The sequence below is a fragment of the Fundulus heteroclitus genome, chromosome 7 (genome assembly GCF_011125445.2).
Source record: "Fundulus heteroclitus isolate FHET01 chromosome 7, MU-UCD_Fhet_4.1, whole genome shotgun sequence".
In the NCBI taxonomy this organism is placed as follows: domain Eukaryota; kingdom Metazoa; phylum Chordata; class Actinopteri; order Cyprinodontiformes; family Fundulidae; genus Fundulus; species Fundulus heteroclitus.
The window spans coordinates 19,266,606-19,283,183 of NC_046367.1; the positions used below are offsets into that span (position 1 = coordinate 19,266,606).

Here is a 16,578-nt window from a genome sequence, read left to right on the forward strand (position 1 = left end):
GGATTTTCTTTCTAAGAAGAGGTGATTTTAAGTACGATATTGCGCAAGCTCACAATGAGTAAACAAGGAGAAACAAGGGAGCTGAGTGAGTCGGCAACATCCAGCGGAGGTGTGAAAAGAAAGAAGTTAACCCTGTAGACCAGGTTGGACCACGCCAAGCTGTCACTTTAGAAAGAGAAAGACGTCTTTATTTGCCTTTGCAATTTTACATTAACCCATTCCCATAGGGAGCAGTGGGCAGCTTTTACAGCAACCAGGGAGCAATCTGGGGCTAAGGGTCTTGTTCATAGACCCATAGTGGTAGTCTGCTGGGTTTAAACCAGCTTCTTAAAGCCTTTTCAAAATGCAAGCACCCCAATATAACTATTAGGCCACTATTCCCCCATACTTACTGCAAGGGAATGCAGGGCGGTCTCCTGGCTCTTACCATTGCTGCGTCAATTGTCCCCTGGTACTGCCGGCAGATGGCACAACAATGTTTAGGTCTGCTGTGCTGATCACGTCTGGTGCAAAGTTGCTTTCAGGCTCAAAAAGGACTAAGTAAACATTATCAGGATGGATTTTTGACATATAGGTTTTTTAGAAGATTAAAATGTTTTTTGTGTTTTCTTTCTATGGTTAAAAAAAAACGCAACTAGTTCCATTTGGTGATAACTCTGTGCTTAGAATCAGACTGAACACTCCAGGTGGGTTTGACATGAAACAAAGCTGTCCCCTGTTAAGTTTGGTAAAGGTACATACAGTATGTGATGCTTTAGGTTTTGTTATGTTTTTTGTTTTTGTTTTTTTGTCTTCCAAATACCCTTGGAACCATATTTGATGAACTTGTTGAAATTAAAGATTTTGTTAAATAACTATAAACCTTTCAGTAAACTGAAAATGGATCATTAGAGCTGGATGATGATCTAAAACATATGTCCAAAAGCAACACGGAAATAGTTCAGCAGGTACAAAATCAAGCAACTTTAATTGTCACGTCAGTCCCAGAAATATAAAGCCTGTGGGTTGTACAAATCAATCACAGCAGTGGCTCAAATAAATCCGGCGCCAGTGATTTTGTGGATCAAAGATTTTGGCTCAAATGGGATTTATCCCCTTGACTGAAGAAGTTACGTCAACTTATATATATATATATATATTTTTTTTTTTTTTTGTGATATTTTCCAACAGCATGAAAAGATAAATGTATTTGAATGCTTTTTCATATTTTTACTAGAATTGTCCATAGTTATGGTGGCTGCAGTAAATAGATGCATGGAACAAAATTAGTAAAGCCTCTAGACCGACTGAATTATAAAATCTATTCTATATTTCTCAACAAAAAAAATTTATCATTCATTAAATTCTTAAAATTATTTTGTTCAAACAAACATAAGGTTTTGATTAGTTTCAACAACAACAATAATTAAATGGCCAATTACGAGGATAAGAGATTTAACATACACTTTTTTTTTTTTGCCTCTCAAAGTTTCTCTGGCGATGTGAGAAGATATGTATCTTTGCTCTGTCTGATAAAATAGAGAGAGCGTCGCAGCTGCCATGGCGGCTACGTATTGTTAAAGCCCACAGTGTGACAGAGATAAAAGGTGAATGTGTTCTAGCTGAGCCAACCAGGTAAATGCCGCTTTAATACACATCATAACTCATCCCCAAGCCAGGTCTCAGGGGAGACATGCAGGCGATAATAGAGAAGAGAAATGAACTGAAAAGGGAGGGAAAAGGGGGAGCGAACGCAGATGGAGAGACGAGTGACAGCAAGATGAGTAATCTGAAACCCGTTGTTTTGAAAATGCCGCCATCCATGTCCAGAATTGTTACAGTCCCACTATGGATGACAGCGAGAGTGCAGGGCTGTGTCATTGCTGCTCTGTGAAAAAGAAATGAAGCCCATTTCTCATTAGATTTTTGTTCCCCTCATGTCTCCCTTCAATGTGTTCTCTCATTTTTCTCAAACTCGTTATGAGCCTTGTGTCTCTGAAGATTGATTCGACTTTGTTCCGAGTGCAGCTCTGAAACTTCGGCAGATTGTCCAGCTTTTTGGCAAATGTAAATGTGCCCTCCAAGTGCATCGATTCTCTGACTTTAACGGTTGAGCATTGAACAAAAGAAGACGGGCCCTGGGTCCAATTTGTTGCAGAGACAATGCGCTAACACGCAAAGCCGTAAAAAAAAGGAGCTGAAGCTGCGATTGTGTCAGCAGTTTTCATCATATTTTCGGTCGTTGTTTCTTGTCCTCAGCAGAGCTCATGTACACAGTGGAGCTGGCAGGAGGGCTGGGAGCGATTCTGCTGCTTCTCATCTTCCTCATCTCCCTCTACAAATGCTACAAGATTGAGCTGATGCTTTTCTATAGGAGGCACTTCGGCAGCGAGGACGTGGATGGAGGTAAGGACAACCCGGCGCATCGGAAAAAGAACAGAAACGTCCCCCTTCTACTGCCACAATGTCTTCAACTGTGCACCAAGTCTCTCTCTTTCTCGCTATATATATATATATATATATATATATATATATATATATATATATATATAAATTTAGCACTTGTGTTCCACCAACTCCCCAGTAGATTTAAATGCTGTCTACTTTTTCCTAAGTGGCCAGGGACCACTTCTGCCACGGCTCCATTGGGGAAAGAGCAGGAAGGATTTTCAATTTGTTGCCCATTTAAAAATAGATCAGTCTCAATATGTCAGGGAAGGATGCTTACGCTGCACAGACGAAGGCCAGGTAGAAACACACAGGGGCTGGACGGGCTTGAAGCAAGCCTCCCTGACTGACAAATCAGAACCAAACCAGCTTGAAATTGTGGAGCAGCTGCTTGTGGTCTTGGCAAAACAGAGTTAACTTTCTCCTCGGTTAAAGAGTTGTCTCTTTATGTCCTGGTATTTCTCCGTGTCCTTAAAAATTCTGGAAACGAGGAGCTCGCTGCTTTTTGTTTTTTTTTTTGTTTCTTCCACATAGATGAATTATCTATTACACGTAGTTTTGTTGACTCAAACTTCTACATGATTAAGTCACACTGTCAGGGACGGCTGATACAAGCAGTTTTGATTCCTCCAGCTTTGCTTGGTGGTTAATTTGAGCCTTCGGTTGCTAATTTGAAGGCACTGTTTGATGTTCGGATCCAATCTAGCGCGAGTCTGGCCCTTTCCAGGGAGTCTCAAAGCTGCACATGCTTCTCAAAAGGGTTTTTGAAAAAGCCCTTCTTTCCCTTTTTGGCTGTCCCACATTCAAGTTCTGCAGAGAATAATGACTAGCACTCACTGAACATGTCACCACCACTGTGCTTCTTTTATTCTATTTTCTGCCTTTTCAGTTCTTCTCAATGTCTTCTGAGAAATAATTTTGAGGTGTGTAGCAGTGCATTGCTTGACTTTTGAATGGGATGTGTTTATGTCTAACCCATTTTTATTTTTTTTTCGATGCGCACTTCATGGCCTAATGGATGTTACGCCACAGGGAATCAGAGTGTGTACTCAGTTGTTTACGACTTCTGTTCCAAATAAAACTACTGAGCGGAAAATAGTTGGCTGGTGTTATTTTGGAGAAGAGTTGCTCCAGTTCAAAATCCACTTAAAAAGCAGGTTGCCTCGTCCGGTGTGGGGAGAGCAGATGGTTTTAGCATCAAAGACTGCAGACCAACTCTTATCAGTAAAAAATTAGGGGTCAAACCCAACAAAGCTCTTGTGGTTAGGTGAATAACTTTATTCAACCGTGACATTTTGGCAGCTCATCTTTACTAGCACATGCTGGTAAAGAAGATACTGTATCTGAACAGGGGAAATCCTGGTGAAATAAAATTATTTAAGGTTGTCTGCTGCAGAGTCAACTTCTTTAATTGGTAAAGTTTCAAAGCCTCATCTAAAGTTATCCTCATGTTAAAATAACATTACAATCCCTCTATGCATTTTCACAAGTTCTGGTTTGATCAGTCTAGGAACTGTCTCTTTAAGTAGCACTAACAATAAGATGGGTTGAGATGAGACATTAGCTGCTATGCTGTCTACAAGTCTCTTTAGATTGTGACTTCCACCGTCAACTAAGTAACCTGGCAAGCCAGATTGATAATATGTAGCACGCTACGTTCTGCACATTATCAGTCTGGGACTGCTCCCATTGAATCCGTTTGGGGAAAGGAGTGACATTTAGCAGAACTTGAAGCTGATTGGGTGACACCTAGTTCCCGCCTACCAAAGATTGGTGTTAGCCATTCACGTTATCAAATGAAAACGTTGAAAGAAGGCATCTTGAGAAACCACAACAAGCTTAAGCTAGTGAAGGCACTTCTTGCTGTTCTTCTTTCTAAGAAGAAATCATGGATTCTGACAAAACAGACATGATAGCAGCAGCTACGCGTGCGTCCTCCTGCGCTGACATGTTTATGTTGGTTCGGCTGTGGACTCGGCAGCCCTGCCTTAAAGGGATCCATGATTCATTGTAAAAATAAACTTTATTTGACAAATATCTATTTTAGATGTAAAAATATTACAGTAAACACACTGTAAGATGTTTATTTTTATATACATTTTAATAAATTATTGTCACACAGACGTCGCCATGTTGTTTACGCTACAAGCATTCTGGTTAAATGACGTATACTAGGATCTTTAGCGTTAGCTCCATCTAGCCAAAACAACAACGGGTAACATTTAACCTTTTCAGATTGAACCGGAGAGTGTTGAAATTGATGACAATGTAGTAGCAGTTATAATAATAATAATAATAATAATAATAATAATAATAATAATAATAATAATAATAATAATAATAATAATAATAAATGACACATACCGCCCTGTGTGATCAGGACTGTGTGATCCAGCAGGTAGTGCTTTGTGTCCGGTGTCAGGTCCAATAGCTACGTTATTTAAAAGGGCTTCCAGTGTTGCCTGTCTTTGATGTTTCTCCCAGCCTCTTTTGCTCAGATGGCAGCAGGGTTTAGGCATTTTATGGATAAAAACAATGGCACAAAAAGATGATTTAAGCCTGCGAGGCAAACGCCCACCTGCCATTTCCTTCATCAATCACTGAAAGTTCTCCTTCTGGAGAGAGGTGTTGAGAGCACAAATGTGGGTCCTTTGGAAATTGTCTTCTTCCAATGCCACTTTTCTTTCTTTATTTTTTTTTTTTTTTATGTGAGAAGCGATGAAGACTCACCTCACTTTTTCTGTTGTTTTCTGTTTTGAAATTACAGCCAACCGCGACACTGTGTGGCATTGTCTAAGTTTACAACAGTCAAACGCAATGCAATAAATAAACAACTCGGATAACTCTGTAGGCTCCAATCCAGAAGGACCTAACTGCGTCATTAACCCAGCATGCATTGCACAGGTGAAAAAATGGCGACATCCATGGGTGAAAAATATAACAAGGGATGTACAATTTTTGAAGTAAATATGAGATTTTACGTATCATAAACAGCTAATTTTAAGTCAATAGGGAAGTTTCAACGTATTTAAGCCAACATGTTCAACTAATCGTGGATCTCTTTAAAACATAATACTGCAATGTGATTGGCCCAAACTGTTTTTGGAATGGTCAAGGTGGGAGTGGGACAAGATGGATTCTCGTGTGTTTGTGAAGGCACAAATACCAAAAGAAAACTCCTTGCTGGCTAGGTTATTAATGAAGTCCATTCATCCATCAATTGTCCATATCTGCTTATGCATGCAAAGCCAGGGGTGAGGGGTGCCTATGTCTAGCACTGGGCAAAAGGTACACCCTGGACAGGTTGTCAGTCCACGGTGTCCAATCCTTCACACACACTCACATCTTAGGACAATTTGGAGAGCCCAATTAACCTAACAGTCGTGTTTTTGACCCCGAGCCAACACACACATGCACAGGAAGAACATGCAAACTCTATGTAGAAAGACCCCAGATCAGGATTTGAACCCAGGACTTTTTTGCTGCAAGGGAACAGTGCTACAGATAAAGTGTTGGAGTAAATAAAAGAAAGTGCCACTGTTTTGGTTTCCCTATTGAGAATTTGGGTTTAATTTGAAAGTTTCCACATAAATCCACAAGAGTTTGGTATTTCCATATTAAAAAAATCTGGTTGTCAGTTTAACATTTATGCAGCAACATCTATTCTAAAAATAAGCTTAATAACTTAATTGTGCAAGATAAATACCGTCCTCTCAGGCAAGGACCTCATATTTGACCTGTTCCGGTTTCATTCCTGGCATATTTTATTGTTTGTTTGTTTCCATAGCTTCTGATATATGCCGAGATAAAACAACAATATCTTAGTATTCGTGAGTCATAATCAAAAAGCGATTTTATTTTGGACTATTGTAGCTTTGGCTGAACGACTTTACTGAAATGAGCCTAAGCATGCAAATGAATCCCTGATATCAGCAGAGAAAAAGGGTTTTGATAATTTCAACAATTTAAAAGGTCATATCTTTTTATTAAATACAATATTAAAATTCATATTTGTAGAACCTCTAAATGTCATTTAGTTTACAAGCACAAGTACAAGCATGTTTACACACATTTTTTACAAGTCGCTGTCTTTTCTCTTTGTTTTTCAGAGAACAAAGACTATGATGCATATCTGTCCTACACCAAAGTTGACCCTGATCAGTGGAGTCAGGAGACCAGGGAGGAGGAGCGCTTCGCCCTGGAAATCCTCCCCGACGTGCTGGAAAAACATTATGGTTACAAACTCTTCATCCCGGATCGAGACCTCATTCCAACAGGCAGTAAGCGCTCTGGCCCTGTGTGTGCGCACACATGGTGACAGTGCAGTAAAAAAAAAAAAAAAAAACTGCAAGAGAGTGTACAGAACATTTGCTTTTGCTGCATATATAATGTTGCTGCAGTGTTTAGCTCATGGCTTTGCCCTTTGTCTTGGTTTACACGTGTCGCTTTGTGCTTGTCCTCAGTGTTGTCTTTCGCTGTCACCGTCTCGTGTTTTGTGCCGTTATGATGGATCTAAGCCATGGGCCGTAACAAGGTTGCACCACTTAGCCATAACATTATGACCACTAGACTATTGGACTCACTGAGTCTTGCAGCAGTGGACCCCAGCAGAAGCTCTGAAGTTGTGCAGCCGTATTTGACTACAATATTGCACAACTTCACAAGTTTTTTGCATTATCCTTTAATTATTCAAGTCATGTAACTTTCATAGTTGGATCTCCCTGCGGATTGCAATGTACTGTGGGCTCATACATGCTCTGTGCTCAATTTTAACCTTAGAAAAAGTTTCATATTTTGCACAGATTAGGAATTGTCCAGGAAGGTAGTTTCAAATGCTATATATGTGCAAACCTGAGTTGGTGCGTGCTTCCAAAACTGAATGCAAAGGAAGATCTGCTCCTAAAATCCCTTTACTAAGAAGTTAAGGTCTCTCCACACTGACAGAGCTTGCCAGAATTTAAATGAGGTATTTTTGTATACATTTAGGGGATGGTCTTCTTACATTTATGTATATTTATTTAAATTACAGCTGTAGAGTAAAGTTTAAAAAAATCTATTGATAGCTGATTGAGTCAGGAATGTGCATAAGTTTGCACATATCTTCTTTTTAATTTTTTTTAAAGCCTACCTGGATTTTTTTGAAAACAATTTTTCTTATCAAGTGAATTGTTTAAATAACCTTTAAATATTACTTTGTAAATACAAAATACAAAACTCCTAATTGTGGGAATGGAACTAAAGTAAATTATCTCTGTGAAGAAGATCGGTCTGTGTTGTGCAACTGTGGCGGACTGAGGCATGCCACAAACGTGACATCGTCTTCAAGAGTTAGATGCTCTTTGCATCTGAATTTACACAAAATACCCACAAATCCAGGCAGGTTTAGCCCCTGATGACTTAGAAAGCACTACAGTTAAATCCAAACAAACCATGCCAGCTCTACCTGTGAATTAGACAGACCTGCACCTTTAGGTTTGCCCCTGTTTAGCATTTACTAATTCGGGTCCTGTTACCTCTTTAGACATGAAATGTAAACTTTGGTCAGTTTTCACTCCCTCCTATGAAGGAGTGAAAATAAGTTGAAATGTTTTTAGTAAATCTTTTTCAGTGCAGATAGGCTACATCACACAGATTGCTCCTTTCTACTAAAAGGAAAGAAACTTTTTGCTTCCTGACTCTTCCTGCCAAGAGCCAGGTGTCACTGTAATAAGATCATCCCTTTTAGCTTTTCAGTGGTCATGATATTAGGGCTAAACTCAGTTTTCTGTTTTTTTAGATTAACACTTCCAAAATATTTAGCTGGAAACTGTCAGCAAGAATCATTTTACTTGCATCCTAATAAATCTGTTTTAGGTAGAAGGAGAAGATCACAGCTCCTCTCCTGGGCTGTTCCCTAACTGGGAACTACTGAAGGGGGGATACGGTGCGCTCTAGGAGCTGATATACTGAACAAATTCATCGTCCCCTCTGGTTTTCATCCATGCAGTAATAAATCCATGAAAATTCTGTGTGAACATATTTTCATGTGAGCTAGCTCGTGCCTAGTTAGCAGTCCGTTTGTGCCAGTGGTACACAGTGTGCTCTACTTTGTAGCGGGGCTGCGTGTTTGTACTGTGGGCTTCATGTGGAACAGAAAAAAAAAAAAAAACGCAAACACGTCCTACTTGGTCCAGAAAGAATTAAACATCAGTGGGAAATGTGAGGCGCCTCTATCCTTTAATCAAAAGAAAATTGCCGCCAGCGTCGGTGCCAAACAGAATCATTGCGGATGAATGTCCAATCAGGGAAACATGCTATGTGATTAATTATATGTGAAGTAAAAACATGAGTGAGAGGAGGCACTGCTTACTTTTACAACAGTGTTAAACTGTGTTGTGTGTCTGTGTCTGCAATGTGTACTGCCTGTGACCTGAATGTTAAAATGTTTATGTTTAGGTCTCACCAATGAGCATTACCAGGATGACACACGGCTCTTTGGAGGTACTCACCCCCTTGCATTTAGTTGCTTTCATTTACCTGCACCTTGGACGCCGCAGAGCAAGGCTTTATCAGGCATCGGTGCTAAAATAAACCCATCTGAAACCACTCATATAATACATGATGTAATATTTTACATTGAACCAGTAAAAATATATTCTCTAAACAGTCCTTAGCCATGGTGAAATCATCATAAAATAGATGTTTTGTTTTTCCTTCCACCACTTACTACAAAAAAAAGTTTATTAGTTCAAGTAATTCAATTTTAAAAATGAAACTTGTACATGCCTCTCCTTTTTGTAAATATTTTGGTATATCTTTTCGTTAAACAACACGGAAGAGCTGACACTTTGATGCAATGTAAAGTAGTCAATGTACAGCTTCTATAACAGTATAGATTGGCTGTCCAATCAAACTAACTCAACACACAGCCATTAATGTCTAAAATGCTAGCAACAAAAATGAGGATCACTGGAACCGTGTGAGACTAAGATAAACTTAGATAAACTTTCAGAAAGGGTGGTGCTGACTTTTGTTGGCAACATTTTAGAACATTAGTGGGTGAGTGTTTCAGGGGACACTGTTATACAAGCTGTACACTGACTACTATACATTGTCTCAAAGTGTCATGTCTTCAGCGTTGTGCCATGAAAAGATATAATGAAATGTTTACAAAGATTTGAGGGGCATACTGGCTTTTGTTAAGTGCTGGAACCTTAATTGCACACAGAGGGATGCTATGAGCATGATTGTGGCTTACAAATGATTAAAATTTTAAATGTATCTTCTCAGAAAAGTAGAATATTAAATAGAAATCATGTGATTTTAAAACAGAAACTTTATGTCAAGAACATGTTGCTCTATCGTGGGGACGACTTGACAGCTTTGCTGCAGATTGTCATTGGCACCCGGGACACTACCCCAAACGGGTGTTGCTTAACAAGCTAGTTTTTTTAAAATAGTACTATATCCAAAAGTATTAATGGACAGTTGAGAGTAAGGAAAAAGATAGTTCAAAATGTGCACAGGCAACAGGGATAAACCCAGTCTTGAGACGATTGTAAAGCTTACATTTGCCCATGCAAGTGTTTAGGGGAGGGTGACAAGTTGTGGACTGCAGCTAGAGAACACAGACAGACGTATTTGCTGTGTTGGTTTACTGTGTTTGATCCATTCCAGAGTCAGATCAGGTATTGACCGGGACATTTTGGAGCACTTCATGCTTCCATTCTTTATGGGGGATGGCGATTTCATTTTCCAGGAGGACTCGGCACCTGCCTACACTGCCAAAAGTACCAATAGCTGGGTGTTACTACCTTATCGGTGTGGTTGATTGACTGGCACATTTTCCTGACATGAACTGCATAAAGAATCTGTGGAGTACTGTCAAGAGGAAGGTGAGAGGCCCCGGCTGAAGGCTGATATCTGAGCAACCTGGGCCGAAGCTGAATTTTGAGTTTTTATTAGCTGTAAGCCGCAATCATCAAAATAAACTGAAAGAAACACTTGAAATATAACAGTCTGAATTATAAACCTGTTCACTGAGTTTCATTTTTGAAATAAATTACTGAAAAAGTATTAACTTTTCATTGACTCACCTGTTTCAAATCAAAATCCAACAAGGAGTCCTTCTTCAATTAATTTATATAATAAACAGAATATCTAATTTGCCTCAGTATTCAACTCAAACCCTTTTGCATCTTGCTTCTTCCGCAGTCTAATTAAAGCTCAAAATGTACATATATAATGCACATAACTAGATCGAAGTAAACTTTTTCATAAAGGGCTCTTGCAGTTAAATGAGATTCTCAGTGTGAAAACAAGCCATTAGATGGAGAGAAGTGTCACTAGACCTGTGAGACAGAATCATGTTTAAGACAAAAATGTTAGGAAGGATAGCATCATCTAAACTGCCTCAAAGCTCTGCAGCCTCATTCCTTGTAACACAAAGGATCTTTAGAAACGGCCAAGGGCTTTTCTACATTTTTTCTGACCTGTAAAATTCAGCAGAGGTGATGGGCCTTGTTCAGATCATTAACCAACAAGCCAAACTTTGTAAAAGGGAAATGGTTCCTGCAGGGCTTCTGACAGTTCTCAGTAAAATGTGCAATCAAGGATAAAAGCTAACTTCAAATGAAACAAAATGAAAATAGTTGTTGATTCATACTGAATTAAATATTTTACATAATCCCTACCGAATAGCTTGTTGAAGGTGTGGGGATGTTTTTTCTGCAATGGCATCTGTGAGAGATTTCAGGATATATACAGAAAATGTAAGCAAACCTCATAAAAAGGCAGTAAAAATGCTAGCTAAACCTAGTTGAAATTTGAATCTATAATTATTGTAAGTATCTCTTGAGAGACGTAAAATGTTTATGCACTTACACTCTGCATCTAATGTGCCTAAGTGGAAACATTTCTACCAAGAATGGCGAAAGGAACTTCATAAAGAAACGTTTTAATTGTGTGAGATCATTAAAGACTGAAAGCATCTACTTCAAGTTACAGTCTTCTACAGGTTCTGACTGAAGGGCCTGGATACTGCTCTCTAAATTCATGTTTGCATACAGTCATCATTGGCAATAGAGTGCTTTATTAAAACGGACACTTTTAATCATCAATGTAAAAAGATATATGTTCAGGCTGGAAATAATTATGCAGGATAAAAACAAGAATTAAGTGCAAACTTTCATTTGTTTTGCATTTTTTTTCTAGCCCACGCAGGGTCAAATTACATAAGCAGGCTAAAATGTATGCATACCCCTAGTAATATATAGCCAAAAGTCCTTACATAAGATGCACATCGACCACACGCCTTTAAGAGCTCTGTTATAATTCTTGTTGAATGTTTAAACACTCTTCTTGGGTTCGGTCCTGACAATTCATTATAGTCTGCACACTTTCAACTGGTTTGAAGTCTGGGCCGTCCAAATTGTGTAATTTGTTACTAAAACAGTTTTGATGGATGTTTTGGATCGTCGTCCTGTCGGGTCCAGGTGTGCTCAGATTTTAATCATCTACAGGCTGATTTGTGGCAGAGCTGAAGAATATGGATGTAGTACCTCGTCTTCCTGATACCATATATCAGATGATGTGTCATCATGTTTAATTCCTTATTCAAATAAGATAAATTAGGCATAATCTGGCACAACCTTGACCACCAGATGGTGGCAAAGCACTTCCAAAATGTTTCTTGATATGTGTTGAATATGCATCAATAGGCATTTGGTGGTATATATACTCCTCCTTGTCTTTCAGGAGGTTTGAGGTGAAGTATTGATAATGGTCTTTGAGTATTTAACAAATGATGATAATTTCTTACCTTTGAAGGCTTCAGCTTGGTTTTGTCCAATCATGTTTTTACCATTGTTGTCCAACTTTGGTCAACTCTGACCGTAACATCTTTCTTGTAAAGCTTTAAGGGGATTGATTAATCACCTTAAAGTTGATTCATTGATTAATTCACCTTGATGTTGAAAAGCCTTTTTTGTCAGCCCCCTTTCATCGTAGGCCTGAGCCTTTGTGTTTCCTGAGTTGTTCCCCATCCTCCTGAACAATGTTTCAACTGAGGGTGACGGTTTGAGTCGGATGGTTGAAATTTGGACTAAAATGGATGTTACAAAGCTGGTTTCAGAATGGATAAAGCAGGCTAACATTAAAGTTGTCAAAGTTTCCAAAGCCCATCCCCTGTCTTAAAATTAAATTTTGTGGACTGCAGCTGCCCAAAGGCTGGGTCTGTGCTAGAAAACCAACCAGTTATGAAGGATTTCTACCAATTCTATCAAGAAAATTGATCAAACATTCAGCCACAATTGTGCCAGAAGCTTGTTAATACCTTCAAAAAAATATGTGGTCAAAGTGCAACTTGACAATAGTCATGACCTAGTGGAAGTGTATTTATATATTTCAGCCAGTCTGCATAATTTTGAGCCCTTATGGATGAGAATATTAAACTCTGCGAGGTCATACTTATGAACCAAAATCTTGTTTTTTACAATCAAAGATTAATTCCTGGAAGAAGAAGGCTTCAAATTCATAACTAAAACTCTTGTGTTATCATCACATCCATGCCCTTGCTGGACGAATATAAACCTTTGACCAGACCTGGGGATATAAGTATAATAAATGCAGAAAAAGCTTAAAAAGCTTTTCCTAAATCAATCTGGATGCGTTGTTAAAAGACATAAACTGAATATTTCTCCTGTCAGGCCAATTATCTAATAACGTTCAGAAAAGCGCCTCTGATGCCTCAAACATAACAGCCTGTCTCAGTGGAAAGCTAAGCATTAAAACAAACTAAACAGCAACAAATTCAACTGTCATTGTCTTGTCTTTGTGTATGTTCACCCATCATTAAGTTTCGTGGTTCTGGACTCATTATATTTAATCAGATGCATACAAAAAAGCACCTTTCTTCTTTAAAAAAAATCTGTTTTCTTTTGCCCTTCCGTCTTGTTCCATGCAGCGTACATAGAGGATGTGGCGCGTTGCGTAGACCAGAGCAAGCGCCTCATCATAGTCATGACGCCCAACTATGTGGTGCGGCGAGGTTGGAGCATCTTCGAGCTAGAGACCCGGCTGCGCAACATGCTGGCGAGCGGTGACATCAAGGTCATCCTGATCGAGTGCGCTGAGCTGCGCGGCATCATGAACTACCAAGAGGTGGAGGCCCTCAAACACACCATCAAAGCCCTCACAGTCATCAAGTGGAGGGGCCCCAAAAGCAACAAGCTCAACTCAAAGTTCTGGAAGCAGCTGCAGTACGAGATGCCCTTCAGGCGCACGGAGCCCATGCTCACGCACGAGCCGGCACTGGACGTCAGCGAGCAGGGCCCCTTCGGCGAGCTTCAGACCGTCTCCGCCATCTCCATGGCAGCGGCCACCTCCACGGCCATGGCCACCGCCCATCCGGAGCTGCGCTCGTCGTTCCACAACACCTACCACACCACCATGAGGCAGAAACACTACTACCGCAGCTACGAGTATGACATACCCCCGGGGGGGACCTTGCCACCTCTCTCGTCTCTGGGGAACCAGCACACCTACTGCAACATCCCGCTAACACTGCTGAACGGACAGAGGCCTCCCGGGAAGAGCCGAGAGCACAGCCTGGAGGAAGCCCACGCCAACAACGCCATGCTCCCTCTGCTGCCAAGAGAAACCAGCATCTCCAGCGTCATCTGGTAGTAACAGGCTCGACGCCGGCTTCAGGAAGACCAGGCGGGGTCAGACATGACGAGAACCAAAAGCAGAAGATGAAACCACACAAAGCGGATCTGTTCAGGTCCATTCATCACCGCGGACGGAGAACACAGTGGGTGGTGTGGAGGCGGGTTCCCGTGTCTTTCAAGGGGAACCAGTGTCTTCTAATGAGCAATTTTATTTTCTATGTGGAACTAAAGGAAATATTGAAAAAAAGAACACTGGATTTTTTTTCTACACTGACGAACAAAAAGTGCAGGAACTCTGCGTTAAGGAGGACACACACAATTCCAACATCCTCACAAAAAGAAATGTGCATACATACAAACAAAAGGAAAACAGGGTCTGTACATATATTTGCATTTTATTAGTAGCATCAGTGTTTGTTTTTTTTTGTTTGTTTTTTTTTTTTAGTTCTTTACTGTGTTTAATTCAATCATGTCTGTTGCCTTCTCTACTGTAGAACTTTGCTTTAATCTTGTTACATAAAGTTGTATATTTTTCATTCTTTTTTAGTTTTTTGTTATCTTTAATATGCTTGATTGGAAAGCCAGTATGTCACATGCTTGCGCTGTTGTGTTATTTTATTTTTTGTTTGTTTGTTTGTTTTAAATCATTCTGTAGTTTGAGCTAACTTTTTTAATGAAAAAAAAACTACTTTTCGAAAGACCTGGACAAGGTGTATCGGTTTTAAAAGAAAACTCCTTTGCAGAAGAAAAAAAAAATCATAGAATATGCAAAAAGACTGAGAAGCTGGCTAAATACATCCGGCCACGTGGGGAACCGACGGTAGAAGTGGTCTGAGAAGAAACGCCGGTCCCCTCCAATCAGACCGACAGACTGACAGATATCTTTCTGAAGCTTCGTTTTTTGGGGTGTTTTTTGTTCTTTTTTTCTATCGAAAAAAAACAGCCTGACTGTTTTAGAGTGATAGTGAAATGCCTCACCTTACAAAGAAAAATCTGTAGATTATTTTAAAAGAAGAATTCTATTTTTGTAAACGGAAAAGAGTTTGCTTGAGAGGCCATACTTGCATTTCATCTTCCATCGAAGGGGGATACGTGTCGACGCGTTCTGCTGGTTTTGTACTCTTGTAAACGTGGTTCCTGGTTTTGTTGAGAGACTAAGCTGGTTTTTGAATCCAACCTGACAAAAATACATCCTCTGTTGCTCCAGGTTCAAGAGGAAAAAAAAGAAGCCTTTTCAATGTTTTTCCATTTTCGATGAGTCATTTTATTGCCACCCTGATAATTCAGATTTATTTGGTTCATAGATATAGTTCACGTTTTAATGAGAGAAAAGAAAAAAGGTGTGTTTTGAAAGACTTTTTAAAATATATTTGAAGGTGTGATTTTTAAGTATGCATAGCAAATAGATATGTATTCTATATATAATATAGATATTTATATAAATATATAAACACAATTTTCACTTGGAAAGAAATGTCTATCTTTATAGAAACACAATCATTATCAGTTGCCCCTACTTTCTCACTGCACATTAAAAGCATTGATTTCCTTTGAATGGTTTCCTTTTGTGTCGCCCTTTAATTAATTGGTGTCTATAGATCATAAAACCTATAACACTCTTGTACACACTTATCACAGTAAACGTTGTCCTTATTTCCGTGAACCTGCAGTAATCATGGCAGCATTTGAATCAGCCAGGGTGCAGGAAGATATGGCACGCGTATAACCACATTTGTCCTTCAATTGATCCTACGGTGATTCACACATATGACAAAATCTACAATCCTAAAGCAGGGTCCACATATACACACACTTCTTGTGTCTTGTCTCCACAAACTTCCGCTTGTGATCAGCATATACAGAAAAAGAAAGTTCTCTCTGTCCTGATTTTTGTAACCTAAAATGAGATCCATTAAAATTTTGGCTCTCATGATCCATCCTAACTTTGAAATTGAGGTCCAATCAAGTATTTTCTTTAAAGAAAAACATTATACATGGTTTGTGCTCCACTGACTGTATGTCTGCTCCAACTAAGCAAGCAGTACACACTTCTCTGTACTAGGTACTGTACGTATCTAGGAGTTTTTGACCCTTCATAGTGATGTTCATGGTAAAACAGAGACTGTACTGGCTGCTGCTCCCTTTCTGAGTCATGTGACCTGCTCTGTGCTGCTAAGAGAGCAGCCAAAACGCCAGTCATTAAGTTTTACATTGTTTAAAGTATATTGCTTAAAAACACATTTATAAAGCAAAATTTTAAAAAAATACATACTATTAGAGGCTTCACTTAATATTTTACAAGTTAAATTATTGCTAAATAATCGAAACAGGGTGGAAATATGCTAATGTTACCCTCACTTCACTGGAAATCATCAGAAGCAGGAGTAAGACATAACATTATTAAAGCCTATGTGTCATGTGAGATGCATCTTTAAAGCCAAATTAAAATCTGTGTTTTAAGTAACACAAAAAAAAAAATGTTTTTAGAACATTGCCATAAGCA

At 39.3% G+C, this 16,578-nt stretch overlaps 1 protein-coding gene across 4 annotated transcripts in view; it reads left to right on the plus strand.

Moving 5' to 3' along the window:
* Positions 1-15,630, plus strand: part of il1rapl1a (interleukin 1 receptor accessory protein-like 1a) — a 296,141-nt gene extending 280,511 nt beyond the window's left edge. The window contains exons 9-12 of one of the 4 annotated variants that reach the window (XM_012864423.3): positions 2,239-2,385; positions 6,537-6,707; positions 8,863-8,907; positions 13,370-15,630. In XM_012864423.3, the coding sequence (XP_012719877.2) occupies positions 2,239-2,385; positions 6,537-6,707; positions 8,863-8,907; positions 13,370-14,091 (1,085 nt within the window). In that variant the 3' untranslated portion in view covers positions 14,092-15,630. The remainder of the gene's footprint in view (positions 1-2,238; positions 2,386-6,536; positions 6,708-8,862; positions 8,908-13,369) is intronic. The other 3 variants (XM_036139111.1, XM_012864425.3, XM_012864426.3) reach the window with 3 other exon arrangements.
* The last annotated feature ends 948 nt before the right edge of the window (positions 15,631-16,578 follow it).